Below are 23,074 nucleotides of genomic sequence, written 5' to 3' on the forward strand. Positions count from 1 at the left end.
GTGAAAATGATAAGATGAATAAATATGTGAGTGTCAAATAACAAGGAATTTGTAGGGAAATAAAGCGGGGTGGGGGGTGGGGGAGCCAGAGTGAGGAGGTAGGACTGATGCAATATTGCATCAGGAAAGGCCTCCCCCTGGACTGTCCTCTGAGCCTGTGACTATCTGGGAGAGGCACATTCTTAGCAGAGAGAACAGTAAGGTCAAAGCCCTGAGGCAAGCACCTTTGTGGCTGCTCAAGAACCAGCCCAAGGCAAGGATGCCTGAAGGGGAGTGAACAGGAGAAAGGAGGTGGGGAAGGTATGGGGCTAATGATGGAGGCCAGTATGAGCGATGCTAAGGCTCTTCGTTTTCACGCTCAGGAGTTGGGAGCCATTGGAAGTACCTGGGCAGGAAGTGATATGATCGACTACATCTCCAAAGGATCTCTCAGTATAATGTGGTGAGACAGGACTGCAGGGGGCAAGGGCCGAAGCAGGAGAGATGGGTTTAGGGGGTTATTGAATGAACCCAGGTGAGATAATGGTGGTTTAAATTCAGGTGGCAGCAGTTTAAATTCCATTGGCTCTGGATCTATTAGAAAGGTAGAGCCAATGGAATTTCCGAATGGATCAGATGTAGGCCATCAAAGAGAGAGATGGAGGGAGAAGAGGTGACAGAGAAGGAAAAAGGATTCCAACTTGGGAATCGTCACTGTCTGTTGGGTTTAAAGCCATAAGACTGGAGGGAAGAATGGTGAGCCAGCAGCCGGGTGGATTTGTGTTCTTGCCCTTCCCTCTCTGCTCCACATTCACCATCCGCAGAGATGCTGGCTGCCTCCTCCTCTAATTAACACTGGCCACCTGGCAGAAACTCTGATCGCTCTCATCTTTATTACCTTTCACCTCAAAAACATTATGCCCAGGGTTCTCACTAAATGTTTGTTCTAAGCAAGCACTGGGGCTTCTCTTGCCATTAGAGATGCTAACCCCGGGTTTGTCTGTCATCCCAGGAATCTATCAGACAGCTCTACATACGCGCTTCCTCCAGCGCCAGCCTTTCCCTCTCACTGAGATGTGTGCACTTCCTATGGCACCTTCGATGCAGCTGCTCATTCTAATCCAAGGGAAGCCGCTGGCTCTTCACTCATTTGAAAAGCACATGTGATTATTACACGCTGAGTCCACGACTGACCCAGTCCCTCTTGGTCGGGGATACTAGCCATGCCCACTTCTGAGATCATGCTACACCTGCCACATGCACACATTAAGGTACTTTATGATACACTTAGAAGCAATTATATGATAACAGATACCATTTCCACAAGGAGAGAAGAGCGCTTTCCCTCACCTCCTCACCTCCAATCTCCGTTGCCTGTACTCTTGTTATAACTCAGGCCTCTCTTGTTTTAAATTGTCTCATCCCTAAGGCCTTGACCTTTGAAATTGGCAGCATTTTTTCCTCTGCCCCTGTTCTCAGCTCGAGAAGGGTACAAGGAGAAAGCAAGGAAACTGTAGTTGCTCATTTCAGAACGAGATCATGAAATTTCATTGAGGTTGTGCCTCCTGGGCCACTTGACATTCCCTGGCTTTCTCTCTCAGGCTCTTATTCGACTGACAAGAGGGGCCATCCTCAACTTCAGGAGCTCTCTGTACGTCCCCAGACTCCCTGTGCCTATCTCAGCAGGTGGAACCTCTACCTGACTGAGACAGTAGGGGCCACTAGTCAAAAGCTGTCCCATCCCATGTCCTGCTCTCAGCTGGAAATCGGGCTGCCTCCCTCACTTCCCACCTTCTCTCGGCCCCATATCTGAAAATGGCATTTTATTTCTTGCAAAGGCCGAGTGAACAAGGAGAAAGGAAGTCAGGAGTCTTGTCCTGCCCATTCCTTTGGATGCCTCGACTGGTCAATTCCAGCTCTCTGAGCCCACCCCGCTCCCCCTGCCATCCTGCCATTTCCCCAAGCTTCTGCTGTGTTTCTCTCCTTCCATTCAGAAAAGAAAGGGAAGGCAGGAAGTGGTGGGAGAAGCAAGCACTCCCCTACTCTCCTGGGTGCTTCACACAGCGCATCCTTCCAACTCTGTGAGCAGGCCTCAAGGTCCAGAGGGTCACTCTCCAGGAATGCACAGGTCATCAGTGCCCATCTGACCACAAAACACGAGGAGTTCAGAACTGTCCTTGTTGCTGCTTGGTGTTCGAGCAGCACCAAATACCCCCTAGAGCTCCCGATGCTCTCCACACCCTCCTCCCCCCCCTGGGAAGGCCAACAGTGTGACCTGGTTATGACCTCTAGCCACTACCAATTGTCAATCATCTACATGTCACTGGTCTGTGGCAATGGGCTTTTTTGGCTAGTCCCTCCATCTTGGAACTCTAAACTTCTCTCCTGGCACCCTTAACATTGCAATACTCAGAGGATCTTTTGTCTCTCATTATCTTCCTGTGGTTTCGATTGCTCCTCTCTTTTCTGTCAGCTCTAAGTAACTGAATGAACTGTCCTTGGCCCTGTTCAAGGCTTTCTCTTTGTTCTCCTAGATACATACATCAATGTAGATATAGATATAAAATCTTAATATGTCTCTCTTTCTCTCACACTCACTTTAGCCGTTCTGTGGTTTTAGCTGTGTATCCATGGCCACAACCTCTATGTCCCCATTTCTAATGGGCTTCTACTTGCTGGCATCCTTTCTCCCGGGCAGAGCATCAGTATCTTTCTGCCTGCACAGGGTCCAAATTTTGAAGTCTTCTTTGACTAATCTTTTCCCTGCTCTCCACATTCCCAGTCCGCAAAGATTATTCATTTTTAATGAATTTATCCCAGCCATGATCTGAATTGCCTTCTCCTTCCCACCACTGCAATATAATTTTCAGCCCAGATTATTCTTTATTGCCTGGACCATTGCTATACTTGCTGACCGATTTCACCACCTGTGAGTTCTTCTGATTCTAGTGAACCCCTGCTGGGGCCACCAAAGAGAGCTTTCTCCAGGTGGGGTCTTATCTATGTCTCTCTGGTGCTCCCCAACATCTACCGTACTAGTGATCCTCATATTTTATACCCATCTACTTAAGTCATACTTAGGTAGCCTAAGACCCTACAGCATTATTATCAATGGGGACAATATCACCCCCTAAAGAGAACTTTGGAAATTCAAAGGAGCATTTCCCCTCATTGTCCCAATGACTAGGGGGCGTCTCTGGAATGTGACAGGCAGGAGTTACGATTCTGATATCTTGCAATGGATATGACTTCCTCAGAGTTAGGAACCAGGTTGTATCTCATGACTTTTGCATGTTCTGATAGACATGCACATAGATAAAAATCCTGTTCATAGTGATCTGGGTCAAGATCTTAACTCTGTTTTATATATATGCACCAAGTGGTTTTAAAATTTATTTTGCATTTTTGGACAATCTTAATATAACTCATTTTTTTCAAGAATGCCAAAACTGTATAAATTGAGGCAACATTATTCTTTATCTTGTTAGGAACCTTAACATAAATTGTTTGGCATTTTGAAAAGCCACATCACTTATCATACCTATGCATTTGTGTCTGTCCTATTCCAAATAAGCTACATATATGTAGGTGTGAGTGTCTAACCACTTCATTCTGTCTCGTGATATACTTTAATACTGAATATTAAAATTCTAAAATGCACATTATCCCATATAATAAAGAGGTAATATGCAAATTAACCTTCATGCCATCACAAGATGGCTGTGCCCAGAGTGGAGGTGGGTTTCCCATAATACAAGATGGCTGCACCCACAGTGGAGGCGGGGTTCCCATAATGAGTGATCAGCAGGGACCTGAGGCTGCGTGGCGCCGGGCCGGGGCCAGGGACCTCAGGCTGCATACCCCGCCTCGGCGCTGGGCTGGGATACCTCAGGCCATGCCCTCCATCCCGGGCCAGGGGACTTGAGGCTGCGCTCCCTGCCCCGGTGCCAGGCTGGGGGGCCTCAGGCCATGCCCCCTGCCCTAGCGCTGGGTGGGGGGACCTCAGGCCATGCACTGGGGACCCTGAAGCTGCACACCCCCACCCAGCGGTGCTTGACAGAGGACCTGAGGCTGCACCCTCACCCCCCCCCTCACCCCCCCCCCCCCGGTGGGGCTTGGCAGTGGTAGAGCCAGCTGGGTCTGGATCTAGCCCAATGTGGGTGGGGCTGGCCGGGTCTGGGTCTCACACGATTTTGAGGCGTGCACAGGTGGGTGGGGACTTGACTCTGGGTCCCTTGGTGCGCCCCAGACTCTGACAGGAGGAAGATTTTCATATACATTTTACTAATTTTCTTTCATCTCTGACACTTCTATTATAGAGAAAGGGCAAATAACAATATTAAAATATTTCCTCTAATTAATTCCCTATTAATGTGAACAAATTTCATGCACCAGGCCACTAGTTTATTTTATAAAAAGTTACTTCCTTTGATATCATAGTTATAGTTCAGTTATGGCAATATATTGAATTTTTTAAAAATGTGTACATGTTTACATTATTTGGTATTTTCATTTCATGGTCATAGAAGTTACATTACAAAAATCTTGTCCAAAAAGAGGGTATTAGCATTGTTGGTGTACAGGCAGATGAAGTAGCTATTCCACTGGTGGTAATGGAAGAGAAAGAAAAGGGAAAAGGTCAGTGGCAAAGCATGCCTGTTCACCAGAGCCTGCAGTCAGAGAAGGAAGTGGAGGTTCTGACAAAGACTTCTCTGGGAATTCAGGGCTAGACTGCAGCCTGCAGCTCGATACCCGTTCTCTCCGGCTGCAGCCCCTGGGCCCTGGGCATCCAGGAAACCGGTAAGTGCTGTCAGTCTTAAATGGCAACTAATACGATTGCTTTGATGCTAATAAGAGCGGCTCCTAACTGCATTATAAATGTTTGCATAGAAAACACAGATGCAGGGGGAAACATAATTTGAATACAAATATGTGTTGAATAGATTATATCTGGTTGTAGTTTCAGGAGTACATTTAGAAATTTCTCCTCTTCTAACCGAAGATGGGATTTCTTTCTCTGCCCATTCCTGGAAACCGCCATGAAAGTGGACTGGAAAATGTCATGTGTTCACATGAGCCCTGATTTTATGAATTTTTCACTTGTGCTTTAAGTTACAAGATACAAGGGGAAAAGTTTAGTTGGGAATTCCTCTGTTTATTACTGTTGTCATAAACATTGGCTTCTCTGACTCACCAGGTGACCTTGGGTATCTGGGTTAATTTCGCCTATGGAAATGCATTTGAAAGTATGGTCAGGTGCCACGCAGAGTAGAGATATCATACTCTACTGGTTCTTTCCTGGCTTTGGATGAATGTAGATTTGCAAATAGTCTTACAAGAGCAAATATCAAAGGTTTGTCTAATAGTCTAGGAAGCACTTCTACTTTCTTTCACGTACACTTGATTCACTTTATAGGAATGTATACTTTCAGTGAGTAGATGTTATTTCCACCTGCTGTGTGTATGTGTGTGTGTTCATGCACATAGATGTAAGGATGCCTTATATAAGGCTGATAAGACTTAGATACCATACAGAGAGTGCTCATATGACCAAATGTATTTTGGTTGCAGTGCGTATATTTATGGCTTAGGTATTTTTTAATCCCCTCAATTTCAAACAGGGAAACAAGCTGAGAGAGCTTACGTGACATTACACAGCTATTCAGGGGAGAGGAATGACTAGAATCAGGGCAGAAAAACTGGTTCTTACCCCTCAACCCTGCAGAAGTTTAAAAGCACCATTACATTTACATTCAATAAATTAAAAAAGAAACCCATTTTACATTTACATTCACATTACATTACATTTTACATTTACATCACATTTACATTCAATAAATTAAAAAAGAACCCCCCCCTAAAGGTGTTTAGGCAGAAAAATCTTTTTAAAGACAATCAGTTTTGCTGCTCCCTTCACTCTCATTCTTCGAAAAGTCAGTTAGGTTCTTTATTTCTTTCGCAAGGGGGACCTTTCTCATTTCTGCACTTTTATTGGTCCATTGGGCTTCCCGGGGATAAGACCCCGTGAGGAACCTCTGCTCAGTGGCTGTGATTACAGGGCAGGATTACACCCACTCTTGGAGGTCAAGTGGCTCTCAGCCCAGTGCGTACTCTAGCCGCGGCTCCTCCGGGTCCCTCTCCAGCCCAGGCGTCTGCATCTGATAGGCGCAGGATGCGGCCCAGTCGTTCATTGATCAAGGGAAAGAGCACGTTGAGAGCTATTTTCATATAAGCTCCAGAAATAGAGGTGGGATGCTCAAACATGAAACCACTCACAGGAAAGGGGAAAAAATCCTTTTTAGAGAAGCATATTTTAAGAATTTTTAAATCAAACATAGGAAACACAACAATTCTCAAAATTAGAAGTAGGAAACCCAAGGAGACATAGCTTCTTCATTTTAATTCGATTTATGCAAAATAAAATTAAAGGCATCTCATAAGTTACTTAATGGATAATGAGTCCTTGACTGTCTGACTCAGAAGTCAGTTTGTTTTGCAAGGACCCTTTAATCAGCTCCTAGGAGGCCGCTGTCTGGCAGACAGCTAAAATACCATAGATGCCCGGGAGTGAACCGGAGGAGCCGTGTGCTGCAGAACTATTTTCCTTGAGGCAGTCTTAAATGTTGAACAATCTCAGTCTCAAGATCGGACATGATTGATGTTTCCCCCCTCAGAAATGTACAAACTAGCTACAAAGCGTTGGCAAGGCAAGGACACCTGGGGCCCACAGCCCGGGCTTGTCTGCGAGGTGTAGATTGAAGGGAGGTGGCCTCCTCGGTTGCAGAATGAAAGGCCCTGCTTTCCAAGCTCTCCAGGCTGCATCACGGAGCGGCTGCGAAAGAACGCGAGCAGCAAAATTCCTTTCTACAGTCAAATGTCACAGATGTCTGAAAATCTAACACCTAGGCCAGTTTTTTAATATATTTTTGAAAAATGAAGTGTCGTGTAAGTAAAGACCCTAAAAATAGCTTGGGATTGATTATTTTGTGAAGTTGAATGGCGAGGCCTTTGGCATTTCAGGAAACACAACAAGAGCCTTGTTTCTTTATCCTTGAACTTCAGCCTTGCCTTTGCTTTGAAGATGAGCCCCACAGCGAACCTTGGTATTTGTTCTAGCTGGTGCTTTCTGGGAGTGTGGGTGCTACAAAGCAGCCCTTCTGTAAAGACTTCTAGCAAAAGGTCCTGGAAACGCAGCAGCTGGTCAGCAGGGACCACCAGGCCCCCTAACACAGGCCCCCTAACAAAGTCCTATAAACAAAGCCCCATGCACCCCCACCAACCGCCTGAACAAAGTCTGCAGGCCGTGAGTCGGCCTGGTTTTTCATTCTCATAGAATGAGGTCTTATCTGGGACACATCTCTCAGGTGTTTTCTGTTTAGTCTAGCTGTGTTTTGTTTGTTTTTATTGATTAGAAACATAGCCATGGGGGGGAAGCCCCCAGCCTGCCTTCCTGTAATTGTTTCTGTGAGAATCAGTGAACCCAAGACCCTGTGATTAACTCGGGACAGACATCTTTGTTCCCCGAGCAGCCAGCAGGATGCCTGGCCCACAGGAGGGCGGGAAGAAATGCTTACTCCAGTGGTTCTCAGACTTGCGCTTGCTTCAGAGGCACACCCTGCAGAGCTTGTTAAAACAGATTGCGGGGCCCCACCTCCGGGTTCTGACTCAGGACCTCTGAGCAGGAACCTGAGAACCTGCACTTCTAACAGGCTCCAGGGGTGGCTGCTGCTGCTGTTTGAGAATCGCTGGGCTGAGGATTCTGGGTTTTGAAGTTCAAATAATTTATCCCTGGGAAAGCTCCTTACCCCCAACCTACTTGGCAGCAACAGGGTAAAAGCCAGTCGCACCAGCTGGAATTTTCCTACAGGATAATACTGAAATCCCCTATTTGAAGCCTTATTCCTTTAAATTAGACTCTGGTCCGTATGAAAATGCAAATGTTCATTGGAGGAGGATCAGGAGTTCATATGACAAACATTTGTTGAGCATATTCTACATACCAGTCACTAAACTGAACTCTGGAGATTTGAAAATCAGTATTTACAGTTCTTATGAATTAGAGAATAATGATATCTACTTAAAAATAATTACCAGACAGCCCAGCCGGCATGGCTCAGTGGTTGAGTATTGATCTATGAACCAGGAGGTCATGGTTTGATTCCCTGTCCAGGGCACATGCCTGGGTTGTGGGGTTGATCCCCAGTGGGGCATGCAGGAGGCAGTTGATCAATGATTCTCTGTCATCAATGATGTTTCTGTCTCTCTCTCTCCCTCTCCCTTCCTCTCTGAAATCAATAAAAATATATTAAAAAAATAATTATCAGACAGTGTGGAAAGATGGCCCATAGGGTGATCATCAAAAGAACATGAAGGGAGTCAGGCAGAAGCATCACTTCAGGGTGCAGGTTGGTAAGGTCTGGGCAGCCTGGTGACTCAGCTGATCCTTCAAGGGAAAGACCTTCTCCTCCTCTGAGGGGCTTAGAAAGGCAGGAGGGGGAGACAGCAGGAGGTTGCTGAGTGCCCGGAGAGGACGAGGAAAGGGAATGCCAACACAGAAACAAGGCCAGAGAAACAACTGGGAACAACCACTTCAAAATTCTGCCTAGCTTCCACACTGGAAGGAGCCAGTGGGAGTGGGATTGACTGGGATGTTGGCAGTAACACTGAAGCACATGTCAAAACGAAGTGAGAAAACGAAAGAAAAAAAGTAGAAAATCATGTGAGCAGGAGACCCTGCTTCCCAGCGCATTCCAGAAACTTCTAGGAAAGATAGACGGTGCCTTGCATGTAATCAGGGCCAGTGCTGGCATATTTGAGAACTTTGTGAGAATTAGAAATGTATCTGTATTTATACATTTCTCTGGGCAGAGGAACTAGAAAATGCTGCCTGTTCTTCTCCACTCATGCCGGGCACTGAGGAATGTATTCAAACTAAGAAGGCTCTCGGTCAATGCTACCTGTGTATTCAGGCTATCCATCACACCCAGAGTGATTTCTTGGGCCGTAAACATATTTCATTCATTTCTGGGTTAGTAGAAGCTGGAGAAAGAAAGCAGGCTTCAGGCCTTTGTAGTAACACTGTGGGTTTTGTACTTGGAGAAACTTCTCTGTGGGTTCCTTTTGGCTGCAAAATAAGATGGTCTGAGAAATGAGGGATGCTCCCGAGTGGACCTCGCAGTCAGCTCTTTGATCTCTGAGGCACTGTCCTGCTTTTAGAGTCTATGGCTGGAGCTGATCCACCTGGTCATTGACACAGAACTCCTGCCGAGGGAGGAAGCCTGGAAGTGGATTTATTCAATAAATATTTATAGAGCAACTCCTCCTTTCATCACCTTGCATTTGGGTAGCACTTTACTGTTTACAAAGTCTTTTATGTTTCCTCTATAATCTGTCCTTCATGGCAGCAACCTTGTAATGTAGACAGGAACTATTATAAACATTTTACAGATGAAGAAACTGGATCTCAGAGAAATTGACTTACCCAAGGTCATATGAAGGATCCTTGGCAAAAGGAGGGCTAGAAATGCTGGCTGTTAGGATGGGGTACTTTCCACCAATCCAGAGAATTCCATGTTGGCTGATAGAAGAAATGCAAAAGCCCCTAAGACAGTGCCATCAAGAGAAATATAATGTGAGCTACATAGATAATTCTGAATTTTCAGGCACTAAAAAAGAAGCAAGTGAGTTTAATTTTAATAATAATATTTATTGCAATTTGTTAAAATATTACCAGTTCACCATGTAATAACTATTAAATAATATTAATTAGATGTTTTCACGTCCTTTTTGTTTCACACTGAGTTGTTGAAATTACTGTGTATTTTAAAATACACATTGATTTTATACACATCTCAACTTGGATACTGAATTTTGATTGGAAATAGTTGATCTGTATTTAGACTTCATAAAATGTGCAACTGAAAAGTAGATGCATGTACTCAAGTCAGTCCAAGAACACTTAAAACTTTTCCAATAACTACATTGAGGATCAGTTTTAAGTTAAATTTACAATAATTAAGAATACATAAAATGTTTAAATTTAGTTCCTCTGTGGCACTTGGTCACATTTAATGTGCTCAATGGCCACACGTGCCCAGTGGCTTCTATTTTAGAGAGTATAACCCTGACACGTCAGCCTTCCTCCCAGGAACTTGCAGTCTGGTAGATCCAACATGTATTTTGGTTTATGTGTTAATATAGTTTAATCGTGTCCTTTGGTGGCTATGTTAAAAGTTGGTCTCCATCCTTACCCATCAGTGCGCATCTCCTTTAGTGGCCTCCTCTAACCTAATTCAGACCTGCTCTCTCTTCCTCATTCCCACAGCTGCCTTCCTATACCCACTCCAGAAGATGGAGGTTGTGACGGCCCGAGAGAGGTGTTATCTCTGATAAAAGTAGCTCTATCGCCTTTAGGCTAGAAACAGAGATCAATCTGGGAGAAAGAGTGGATTTACGGGAGGTTAAGATAGCAATATACGGTATTTAGGTGCAATATGACACCCTTTCCTTTCCTTCTGGAACATTTTTGACATACACAGGACTCCGGCCATCAGAAAGCTTGGCTCCTCTGCTTTTAAAAGCAAGTTCATCTTGATAGAGTATGGCCATCTAAATTCTGGTTGGATCTTCCCAGTAAGTAGAAATGGTCAACTATTTGTCTCAGAAAAAAAAAAAAATGTCTTGTTATCTAAGCAAAAGTATACCCCATTCATGGGACTGGGTTGAGGGCATTGTTTAATACTTGAGTATGCCAGGCCGGTGTGGCTGAATACTCAAGCAGATTGAACGCCGTCCCCTGTTCAATTCCCGGTCGGGGCACATGCCTGGGCTGCAGGCTCTATCCCCAGTGGGGGCTTGTAGGAGACAGCCGATAGATGTTTCTTTCTCATCAATGTTTCTATCTCTCTCACTCCCTCTCTCTATAAAACCAGTTAAAAAAAAAAAACATACTAAAAAAATTAACGAACTACTTTGAGTGATTATTTGTTTGCCATCTCTGCATAAGCATGTTTGCCTGTTTCTTTTCCTACAAGGGAACCCATGGCAGAGACTATGCTGCTGCCTTTGAGAATGAGTGTCTCCTGTGTCTTTGTTGTCCTGTAACTCCACTGGACCTTGGTCCATAGGATTCATGGGCTCCATAAATATTTTGCAAATATAAATTAGAGGTGTCCAAGCCATCATTTTACATCTCCTTATTATTAGTGCCTCAGCTCCACTGAATACACACGTAGAAAGGGTTCCTTTTCCCTTGCTCCCCTCATCCTTTGTTCTCCACGGGGGTAAGAGGTGGGGGTTGAGGTAATGAGGGTGCAGGTCCAGGCTGGTCTGTGAAACCTGACCCAGAGTAAATTTGGTTATTAAACTCATCTTCTTAAATGCCCTAAGTTAAGCTATTTGATGTTAGCTGCTGGGAACACAATGCTGCCAATCAGACAAGCAGGAGCCTGCCTGTCCCCTCAAATATTTTACAATTAAAGTGAGGTATGTGTCATAGCTTTCAAGGTTGCCAATTTCCTTAAGTGCACATCCAATTAAAACTCATTCAAACACTTCTACTAATAAGTAAAAGAAATCTTGGGATGAAGTAGCCCTTTCCACTCATCCCAAGAGATGTCCTGCTAAATAAATGTTCCATGATCAGAGAAGTTTGAGAGACACCATTGCTTCTCTTCCCTATTAGAAATTCATTCAAGGCCAGGGGGAAAAAGCCCTATTGCATGGAAGCCTGTTCAGGTTGGTTTACCTGGAGTTAACTAAACTTAACTGATTGTGGGGCCTGCTTTTTTAGGGAGCACTTACAAATCACTTAAGAATTAGTGTTCTCTGAACTTATTTGGAACATGCTGATTTCAAATAATATGCTTCTAGTCTCCATTAAGTTTTTAGTTATACAATTTTTGGAAGAACATCAAGGCTAGGCAAGTATTTAAGGTTGCTTGTGACATATACAATTTATGAAAATGATCAACTTCTGATATTTAGCCCTTTATTCATGCTTGACCCCAATAATATTAAAGTGTTAATGTTTTAATAATTTCACAATCCTTGAAAATAATAAAAGAAATGAAATAGGCTGATTTTAGAAATCTGAATTTACTAGTTATATTTGTGTTGAAAATGTTTAATTCCAGCATTCCACAGAACAGAGCCTTTTTATTTTTATTTTTAAATAATTCTTTACTGTTGAAAGTATTACATATATCCCCTTGTTTCCCCCATTGACCCTCTTCAGCCTGCCCCCACCCCCACCCAGGCCTTTAGAACCCTATTGTCTGTGTCTATGGGTTATGCATACATGCATACAAGGTCTTTGGTTGATTACCTCCCACCCACCCACTCTCCCTCTGAGATTCCACACTCACAGAGCCATTTTAGATTTCGAGTCCACTGAAGTCTAAACTGAACTAACCTGAAACTAACTTGCATGCCTTCAGTCAATGAGTCAATCAGCACTTAAATCATCAATAATTATTTTTTTAAATATTTTTATTGATTTCAGAGAGGAAGGGAGAGGGAGAAATAGAAACATCAATGATGAGAGAGAATCATTGATCAGCTGCCTCCTGCACATCCCACACTGGGGATTGAGCCCGCAACCTGGACATGTGCCCTGACCAGGAATCAAACCATGACCTCCTGGTTTGTAGGTCAACGCTCACCACTGAGCCATGCTGGCCAGGTATCAAAATAAATATTTCTTGAGGACCTAATAGCCATGAACTAAGGCACTAGGATACAGAATTGAAAACTACAAACACTCTTTATTCTCAAGTGCTCTTAGCACAGAGGGGGATACTAACCTTAAGGAAGTAATAACAGTAGACAGAAAAGTATAAGAGATATGAGAATAAATATCAGGAAACTTCTACCTATTCAGCTCTAAGTTCAAATCTCCATAAACTAGAAAGGATATAAAGGAGGGGCCCACACTTCATCCAAAATGACAATATCCTTATTATATAGGAGAGACACATCCCAGATAGTTGTTTGTAGCATTTTCAATAATAAAATCAATGGCCCAAATGTGAAATTAATTGGAAGCCACAATTCTATTGCACTGTTTTAGCGATTAAGCCCATTAGATTGAATTGTTTCAGAATGCCTAATTATTGTGTCTGCCACACTCATCTCTTCGAGTCATTCCTAACTTTTGGACTGCTGCCTGGATCGTTTCTGCAATACTGTTGCAGTTGAGCATAAGCTCAAAGCGCTCAGTTGCATTTTTGCAAATTCTAGATAAGAGCTAAAGAGTTTGTTCACGTGTTGATTCCCTTGAGTTTGGGTGAAAGTTGATATTTTATTGGTGTTTTTCAGGTTCATGATTTAAAAGTGCCTGTGGGAAGTCACTTCGGCTGGAAACTGCAGCCAGGGAGCTCCTGTGTTTTCAAGTCTTGTTTTCCTGTCCAATACACGTTACGTCGACCTTACAAGTGGATGAAGATACCTCAGTTGTCTGACTTTACCAACTACTTGTTTTCAGAGTTTATAAAGGTGGGAGGGAACAGAAATCCTGCTAAGATCTGAACATCTAAGTGGCTTCTTCTCCAGCACCATCGATAGCTGCGAGCATCAGAACTAAATATATTCTCCCAAGGAGTGCTGTGATATTGAAGTTCCTTATTAAAAACAGTGTGTCTGCAAAACCATCAGGAGATTCGGACACTGACAGCCAGAGATGACACTGAGCATGCTTTTATTTCGGCCTGCAGTCTTCAGGTGGGGCACATTGATTGATGAGTGACTGCTTGCCAATACGTTCTCTTCTCACTCTATTCCTTGGATTGGACTTCATTAAGCAATTTATCACTTAACCTTCAGACTTACATGTGGGGTTTTTCACAACAATAGTTTTGCATCATTGGAACTTTGGGTTGATTTAATCACTTAACAGAAACGAACAGAATCCAAATTACTTGATTGCCATGGCTTTGAATGTTGCCCCAGTCAGAGACACTAAATGGCTGACATTAGAAGTCTGCAGACAGTTCCAGCGAGGAACCTGCTCACGCTCCGACGAGGAGTGCAAATTTGCTCACCCTCCCAAAAGTTGCCAGGTTGAAAATGGAAGAGTAATCGCCTGCTTTGATTCCCTAAAGGTAAGATAGTGCATTGAATGTCATAGCAATGCCACATTGGACTTTCAAATGAAATGTTTTTCATTGTACTTTTACAGAAGTTGAACAATTGTTTTTAGATCCTGTTTTGTTATTTGTGGTGACTATTTGGGAGATTTTCATTCATTTTTTTCATATCAGGCATATATAAATTTTTTACAGATCCATGTTTAACTTAAAAATACATGATGCTGTATTTTTGGTGTGGCATAGCATTGATGTACCCAAGAGTTTTAAATCAAAGTCTGGCTTGTGATAACTAAAGATAAATATTTTATTAATGTTTGATCTTCTGGAGGTTAGATACAGGTGAAGAAATTGAATGTGTCACTAATGTGTGCCAGTTATCTGACTCACCTCTTGAAGAATTTTCTACTCCTGTGGCTTTCTTTCTTGACCAAGGACTTCCTAAAATACTTCTGAATATGATTTTCATTCTCTTTGACTATTTGACATGCCTAACAAATTGTTGAGTACACCCTCAATACTACTTGAGAACCTACTAAGTGAAAGTTAACACATAACACATCACAGAGGAAACTAATGTGATTCAAGATGGCTTCCTTGATGAGTTCACTGGTAGGAAAAATGCAGCAAGCACATCAGCAAACAACTGTAACTCAAGACAGACAGGGGCACATGCCTTAAGGGGAGAATAGAGACACAACTTCTGTGGGGGTCTACAGAGGAGAGAGCTGGCTTCCAGCTGATTTTTTCAAGAAATGTTTTTGGAGGCTGTGCACCTGAGTTGTATACTGAGTTGGGTAGAGTTTGGACTTAAAGAAATGGGAGAATAATAATAATAAATCTAATAGAAGGAAATAGGGAGACTTAGCCCATAATTCTTAGAGGTTTATTTTGCCCTAAAATTGTAGATTCTATGAAACCTAGATTGTCTATGACAGACCTAACATTATCAGATCTTATTTACAATGGGAAGAAGTAAGATCTATAGCTAAAAAAGAGCTTAATGTCTATATCTCTGCACAAATTTATTTAAATAAGCTTACCAAGCAGTTAAAAAATGTTGATTCATGCTCTTGATAAATGACTTGGGAAATTACTGTGTATGAGTTTACAAAATAGTGATCTTAGCCTATTCTTGGGTTTGAAGAGACTGGATAAGTTATTTGGGGAAATTTTCATCTTAATGTAAAAAAAGTGTTTTATAAAACTTGTAAGTCAAAATTAAAACATAAGATTTTAAATCTTATATCTAAGTATGCATTAAAGGGAAAATTTATCTATATACTAAAAACAGAAGACTACATTGATAGCTCAAAAGAAGTCTTTTAAGGGTTAAAAATTTTAAAAATAGATATACTATTTACCTCACTAACTACCCCTATTTTATTCATTTTTAATCATTAAAAATATTAGATTGGACTTTAAAATTATGAATCATTTTGTCTACACATAAATGAATAGATGGACAAATTATAATTCATATAAACTATAACAGTATAAGCAATTCTTACATTAGTTTTTATTTTGCTTTTATAGTAAAAAAAAAGAAAACTAAATATGCATTTGCTTCTGTGATCATCACCAGTAGAAGCAGTCACTATAAAAGGCAGTGTAGATTAAAAACTAGATAACAAGAACTTCCACATACCAAAACAGGTCAGCAACGAGAAATTCATTTTCCAACCCAGCCAGCATGGTTCAGAGGTCAGCCAGGAGGTCACACTTCGATTCCCGGTCAGGGCACATGCCCAGGTTGTGGGCTCAGCCCCCAGTGGGGGGCATGCAGGAGGCAGCCAATCAATGATTCTCTCTCATCATTTATGTTTCTCTCTCTCTCTCTCTCTCTCTCTCTCTCTCTCTCTCTCTCTCTCTCCCTTTCCCTTCCTCTCTGAAGTCAGTAAAAATACATTTTTTAAAAAAGAAATTCATTTTCCAGGTTATCCCTAATTCCTTCATTTTGTTAATCCAAGCATTCTCCAATATTAACTATTAAACCAACATTTTAGCTAGTTTCTTAAAACTTTTGATTTTTTAAAACTAATTAGTGAAAAATTTCTGACCTATTAAGGTACATGTTTCTTGACTATCAACAAGACAATAGATCTTTACAATTCATTACCTCACTATGGATTCTCCAGGGCCCTAATTGTTTAAGGATTCCAACCCATGGAGGAAATAATCAAGAACAGTTATGTTTACTGTAAAAACATAAACCAAGCCATGAGAATGTTGAGCACTGTTCAAATGAAAAGGAACTTTACCCTTTGAGACAGCATGGAGGGATCTGGAGAGTATTACCTTAAGTGAAATAAGTCAGTCAGAGAAAGACAAGTATCACATGATCTCACTTATATGTGGAATCTGATGAACAAAATAAACTGTTGAACAAAATAGATCCAGAGACACAGAAGCATGGAACAGACTGTTAAATCTCAGAGAGAAGACAGAGGTGGGTTGGTAGGAGGGGAGAGATCAACCAAAGAACTTGTATGCATATACGCATAACTAATGGACACAGACAATAGTGCGAAGGCCTGGGGTGGGGGGAGGGGCTGGGCTAGAAGGGATCAATGGGGAAAAAAAGGGGACATCTGTAATACTTTCAACAATAAAGATTTAAAAATAAATAAATAAAACAAATAATACATTGGATCATTTAAAAAAATCATTTTCAGAAGTGTCTAATAGAACCATTTTCCAGTGTTGACGCATAACTACATATTGCCTCAAGTCATCAGTTCCCTTTTAGAATTATAAATTTTCAGCTTATTTAATTTGAGTGTGTGTTATATATTTTTTAAGTTGTCAAACTATAAAGAATGTGAAAAGAGCCCACAGGCACAGGAGTAGGACCAGGATCTAAATGCCTGCTCAACTACTTCCCAGCCTTGGGTGTGTCATGTATCACTTCTTATCTTTGTTGTCTCATCAGTAAAAGAGGATAATCACCTGTGAAACTGACTGAAGTGTGCATAGTGTCCAGCACGGTGCAGGCGTGTTCACTTTGCAAGGTGGTTGTAAGGATTGCAAGTCCTTACGACAGAGACTGGTAAATAAAACACTCACTCAAAAAAAAAGTAGCTAAAAAAAGAGTGATGATGCTGATAATGATTAAGCTATTTCATTTGATTTCATTTAAATGTTAAAAAGACAGTGTTGGCCGGTAGAAGCAGCCTGCAATAGAGAAAAGGGCAGGGGCATTGAAGTCAGACAGGCCAGGGCTTCAAGAAACCCTGGCTGGGACACATTACTTTACCTCCTTGACTTCAGTTTCCTCCTATTTAAAATTGATATAATAATTCCTTCTTCATGAGATTACTTCAAAGGCTAACTGGCCTAAGACATGCCAGATGCCCAACACAGGGCCGGACTTGGTGGGGACTGGCAATGTTCATTTCTTTCCCTTCATACTAAAGTATCACAGTATAGGCACTGATTTTATGACTGGCTATACAGGCAAGACTCTTAAAGTGTCCAATTCTTAAAGCATCCAACACTTCATGTGTCCAAAATAAAAAAGCTACTGTGTGAGTGCTAATACCTCAGTGATACAAATTAGTCATGACATTAAAAGCAATCATGTTTGAGGCAGGCATAATTTTTGTTTTTATTGATACAAGATTCTTTCTGCAAACACTGGGGGGTATTTTTATTCATAAAAATAGGTACAAGGAATTGGTGTTGGCCTATCAATATAGAGACAAGTCAGTTGTGAGGCTATGATATTCCTTTTTGTTTTGTTTTGTCTTTATGATGAATTATTTGTATACAGGAGTACACTTCCATAAATGCATACTAAACAAATGTGTGGATGTTTGGAAAAGAGATTTGCTGAACTCTTAGAAAAGAGAGTTTTACATATATAAATGCTTTTATAAAAGACTAGAGGCCTGGTGCACAAAATTCGTGCATGGGTAGGGTTCCTAGGCCTGGCCAACTATCAGGGCCAATCTGTGGGATGACTGGCGGGGCGATTGGGGGCCCCCACTGGCACCCACCTTGGCTGGCCTGGCACCACCCAATCGCTGGCCCAGCCCCCCACTACCACTGCAGCTGGTCGGGGCCAGCAGGCTGGGGGCAGCTCCTGCATTGAGCGTCTGCCCCCTGGTGGTCAGTGCATGTCATAGTGACTGGTCGTTTTGCCATTTGGTTGATTTGCATATTAGGCTTTTATTATATAAGATGTCTCAGAAAATATAGCAGAGCTGTTGCAGTGACATTTGTATTTTATTCACAATGCTTACCTTGTTGCATTTTATGTGAAACTACTGGGCGTGCAAGAATTTGTGATTTTTGTTATTACAGTATTATTGTGAACAATGGAATTGCTTATATCTTTTCTGGAAGGCCAGAACATCCCGGAACATTGTATTCCACAGTAAGGTTAACTTAACAAAATACAAATTGCTTCCGAGCAACAAACATCTCTGTAGCAAAGGCCTTGACCACCATCTCTACACGTTTATGTCCATAAAACAGTTTCCCTCACAGTCAGAGATTTTTCTTTTCAGGTTCTTCCTTCTATAAATGACAGAAACTCACGTGAATTTCTTTGCAAATTGAAACCTTCAGAGAGGAATAAGTGAAGCAGCCTTAACACACTGAGATTAAGATTTTGGCATTTATCACTTTCATCAGTATTTAATATATTTGCTCCAACATCTTAATTTGAATTCAACTTATAAAAAAAAGGAACCATTTTTAAAAGTATGTTGCTAATTTTTGCAAAAACAAAACACTCCTAGAGTCTGAGAAAATTGTTTAGACCTTACATTATCTTTCACGATAAAGACTAGTACAAAGACAGTGTGACTCTTTTAATGCCTAAGTCAGATGATGTCACTCCCCTATTCAAGGCCTTCAGTGGAATCCCATCTCGCCCTGAGTAAAGATCTTACAGTCCTTACAAAAGCTATCTAGGGCCTAGGAGATCTGCTTCCCTCCCTCAGTCACGGACTTCAGGCCTACCACTGTACCCTCATCCAGCCACTTCAGTCCTGCCACTTCTTCACTGTCCCCGGATGTACCGAGTAGGCCTCTGACTTCGGGTGTGTGCACTTGCTCTTTGCTCTGTCTAGTATATTCTTGCCTCAGTTATATGAAAGCTGTCCTCTCATTCCCTTCTGATCAAAAATGCCAACAGTGAAGGCTTTCTGCTAGCCTTATTTCAAACAACCATTCTCTCATTGCTGGGATCCCATTTCCTCATCACCTTGCTTTCCTGTTCTCCTACTCACACATTTGGGTTTTGTTCTGTATTGGTCTCCCTTCTCCACTCTGCCAGAATGAAAACTCCATGTAGAGGGGGATCATATCTTTTTTTTTTTTTTTTTTTTATCACTGTGGTATTCCCAGAGCCTTGGACAGCATCTTGTACATAGCAAGATGCTCAGTCAGTGTTTGTTGTGTGGTAGGGCATGTTCATCAGGAAAGTATTCAAGCCTCTCAAATAGAGCTGCTGCCTATGGTTGTACAGGGGTGCACTGCATAGTAGCGATGCATTTCTCATCATAGTCTATGAGATTGGCACCCCTTGGAGTTGTGCAGTGCAAAACCTGTGCATCAGTATCCCAATAGATTTTAAAATCAGGGAGCTCTGTACAGGGATTGGAGACACAGGTGACTCAGGAAGTAAAATGCAACATTGGAAAATTGACAAGTAAATTATTTAATTTTTCTGAAGCTACATGTGATACAGAAACTAATTTTTTTTAATTCTCCAATTCTTTCTAAATTTCAAAAATATTAAAGAGTAGATCCTACTCCTTTACCCAAGGCATGCTGGCTGTAAGTTGGCTGATGGCAAATAAAACTTTAGTCTTCCTATTTATGGATGAAAATTTTAAAATTAAAAGTGGTAGGTATGTGGCCATTTTGGACAGTTCTTAATAACATATCAAAAAAGATATCAGAATATGTCCTTGACCTTAATTTTGTGTTCCTGAGCTCTTACATAGAGGTTAATTATTTGCAAAAATTACTTGAGTATTTTCTAAATTATATGCCTAATTTTGGCCTGATTCAAAAATATAATCTCAGACAATTATTTTTGTTATCAGTAGAAATCACTGTAGTAATACAGTACCTACAATCTGCCAGGAACTTTTCATGTGTTATCTATTTATTCCAAAATTTCTGTAAGGTAACTGTTATATAACCAATTATTATAGAGGTTCAAAAATGTAAGTAACTCACATGTAACTCATAAATGATGGAAAAGGACCTGATCTGAAGACTGTGACTTCAAATCTGGCACCATCATTTCCCTCCTCCTAACCCCTCTTACAGAATAAATCACTGGTGTAAATAATTCTAAAACTCCTCATAACTTAATTATATTCACTTTAACAAGTTTAGCATATTAAAATATGTTTAAAAACATTGTAAATTAGAAGCCCCCAGGAATAAACCTGTTCAGAAAATTAAATATTTAAAATAGAGAGAAACTGCAAGAGAAAGTAAGGCATATGAATTTATTTCTGTTTGTGTCTATATACAAATATTATACCATCACTTATTAGGCCTCAGTAACTTAAGTGGTTTTGGTCCAAGATGTGTGTGTGCCATTATGTGTATGTGTGTGTGTGTGTGTGTCTGTGTGTGTGTGTGTGTGTGTGTGTGTGTGTTTTCCCATGTGATTCTGAAATCATATATGATTTCATGTTATGATGTAATAAAATGTAGGACAGGTTCATAGTTTAAGGATTCTTGGACCCACCAATTATTACTTACTTCCTGCATAAGAGGTCCACTTTCCTATCATCTGACTTGCACCCTCCCCCGTCAATCAATCACATCCCCTTCATGCCTTCCCTCAACAATATGCAGACTTCCATGCAACAGTTTTCTCCTCTAAGGAAGTGTCCCAATGCAAGCCTGTAAGCTTCCCAAAGACAGGATTGTGTCCCCTTCATCTTTGTGCCCCAGCACCTAGCATGGCTTCTGGCACATAGCGGAAATGCAATAATAACCATCTGAAGAATGCATCCCCACAACTTTTCAAAATGGACTTATTGATGATCATCAGTGAACCTCAGACCCAAATCTTTTCTGCATCACCGTTCACCATTTTCTCGCACATCTCCGTTTTGTTTTGTAAGCCCGGTCAGCCTCTCCTTAGAATTCTCTCCTGCTCTCCCCTACTCCCCCACCACCAAGATATGCTCCTGGCTCTTTTGCCACTCCAACTTCCTTCCTATTTTACCTTTAATGCCACCTCTTCCTCCCTTGCTCCCTAACATGGAGTCTCTCCAAGACTCAGTGTTGGATTTTTCCTAGATCGGGTTCAGTGATCAGTTCTAAAAGTGTGTCTGCACGCACGTATTCAATTCCCACATCTGTGCCGATCAGCCCCAATTCTGCAGTGTGCCCTTTCCTTGACAACTCTGTATGAATGGTCTATTGTCCCCTGCAGCTCAGCACATCTAAACCCAAACTCTTCATCCTGTCCCCACCCCAAGCCATCACCCCACTTCAACCCTATGCCTTGTTCCCCAGACACAAAACCTTAATTTGATCCTGATCACCATGCCAAGGACTCTTAGTTTGTTTTTGTTGTTTTTTTCTTCTCTCTCTGGTTGTAGGGAAGTATAATACCTTTAAGAACTAATCAAAACTATGGAATCTTTACCCAGAAAAGTGGCCATACTTACAGACTATTACAGTCTCGAGGTCTCAGGGGTTTCATGAGAAATCTGACACATTAAAGGGGGCATAATAAGAACAGAGGGTCATGAAAGATACTTTTTGGTTATTTCTCAAATTTGCCTACAGCCAAGATTAGCACCACATCTTTCCTAATCAAGTCACATTCTGAGGGCCAGGGGGTTAAGACTTCAATATATCTTTATTTATTTTTTTGGGGGGGGGAGGTGATGGGAGATATAATTCAACTCATAACAATAATATCTAAACACTGTAGAGTAATTGAATGAGCCCAAATTGGTTTTCAGAATCTATCTCTACACACTGCTCTGAATAGCTACTAGCCAACATTGGAGTTGGCAAGAGAGGAAGCTTAAAGAACTCCAATCTTGCACTAGCCTACTGCCTCATTTGGTTGGAGTGTCGTTCTGTGCACCAAAAGGTTGTGGCTTTGATTCCCAGTTAGGGCACATACCCAGGTCGCAGGTTTGATCCCCAGTTGGGGCGCAAATGGGAGGCAACCAATCAATGTTTCTCTCTCACATCAATGTTTCTATCTCTCTCAATATAAAATCAATAAAAGCATATCCCTAGGTGAGGGTTAAAAACAGAACAACAACAAAAAACTCCAGGCTTTGGTACTGAGTAGAAGGAATGACGATAAACTGGCATTTCTACGATTATAATATTTTATGGTTAAAGTATGTAAGAAAAAATAATTCACAGAAAAAAAATGGCAAAACTTATTTCCCCCAAAAAAATCTATGGAGTAAAATATTGATTTTAACCTTAATTATATTCTTTAATAGTTACATTTGTTTATTATTCACTTTGCCTTGGGTGATGACGCTAGCTTTAGTTAGTCTGTGTAGTAGTTCTTAGGAAACCGTTTCGCACCAAAGCACAGGGAGAAAGACACATTTATCATATTAAAGAATTTGTTTACTATTCTATTTGTTCTGAAATGGAAATAGCATTTTGTCAGTATCCTTTTTTTCATTCAAATTGTGTGTGGGGCGGGGGGGGGGGGGGGAGGGGGTTATTTTAGGATGTTTTTAATATAATGACAAACTAGGAAGCAAAGATTTAAAGTAAAAGCCCTGGTATGAAAAATGTATATTTTATCCCTGACTTTCTTAATATAATATTATATAATTTCATCTTTATGGGCTCCAACTGGCTCATCAGTAAATATTCATTCAATCATTTGGTCATTCATTCGTTCATTCATTCATTCCCTCTTTCGCAAACAAGAGGTACAAACTCAAAACCTGCAGGAATCAGCAAGTAATATGAATGAGTGACTCAGCACTTACTGTTGGCAAGACACAGGACCAACCACTGGAGACGCAGAAAATTAACTGAAG

At 41.4% G+C, this 23,074-nt stretch overlaps 1 protein-coding gene across 3 annotated transcripts in view; it reads left to right on the forward strand.

The window, feature by feature from the left end:
• The window catches only part of MBNL2 (muscleblind like splicing regulator 2), a 161,513-nt gene that overhangs the window by 39,583 nt on the left and 98,856 nt on the right, over nucleotides 1–23,074 (forward strand). For all 3 annotated transcript variants that reach the window (XM_008143990.3, XM_028148944.2, XM_028148947.2), the window contains exon 2: nucleotides 13,297–14,078. In XM_008143990.3, the coding sequence (XP_008142212.1) occupies nucleotides 13,905–14,078 (174 nt within the window). In that variant the 5' untranslated portion in view covers nucleotides 13,297–13,904. The remainder of the gene's footprint in view (nucleotides 1–13,296; nucleotides 14,079–23,074) is intronic.

The sequence above is a fragment of the Eptesicus fuscus genome, chromosome 8, assembly GCF_027574615.1.
Source record: "Eptesicus fuscus isolate TK198812 chromosome 8, DD_ASM_mEF_20220401, whole genome shotgun sequence".
NCBI classification, from domain to species: Eukaryota; Metazoa; Chordata; class Mammalia; order Chiroptera; family Vespertilionidae; genus Eptesicus; species Eptesicus fuscus.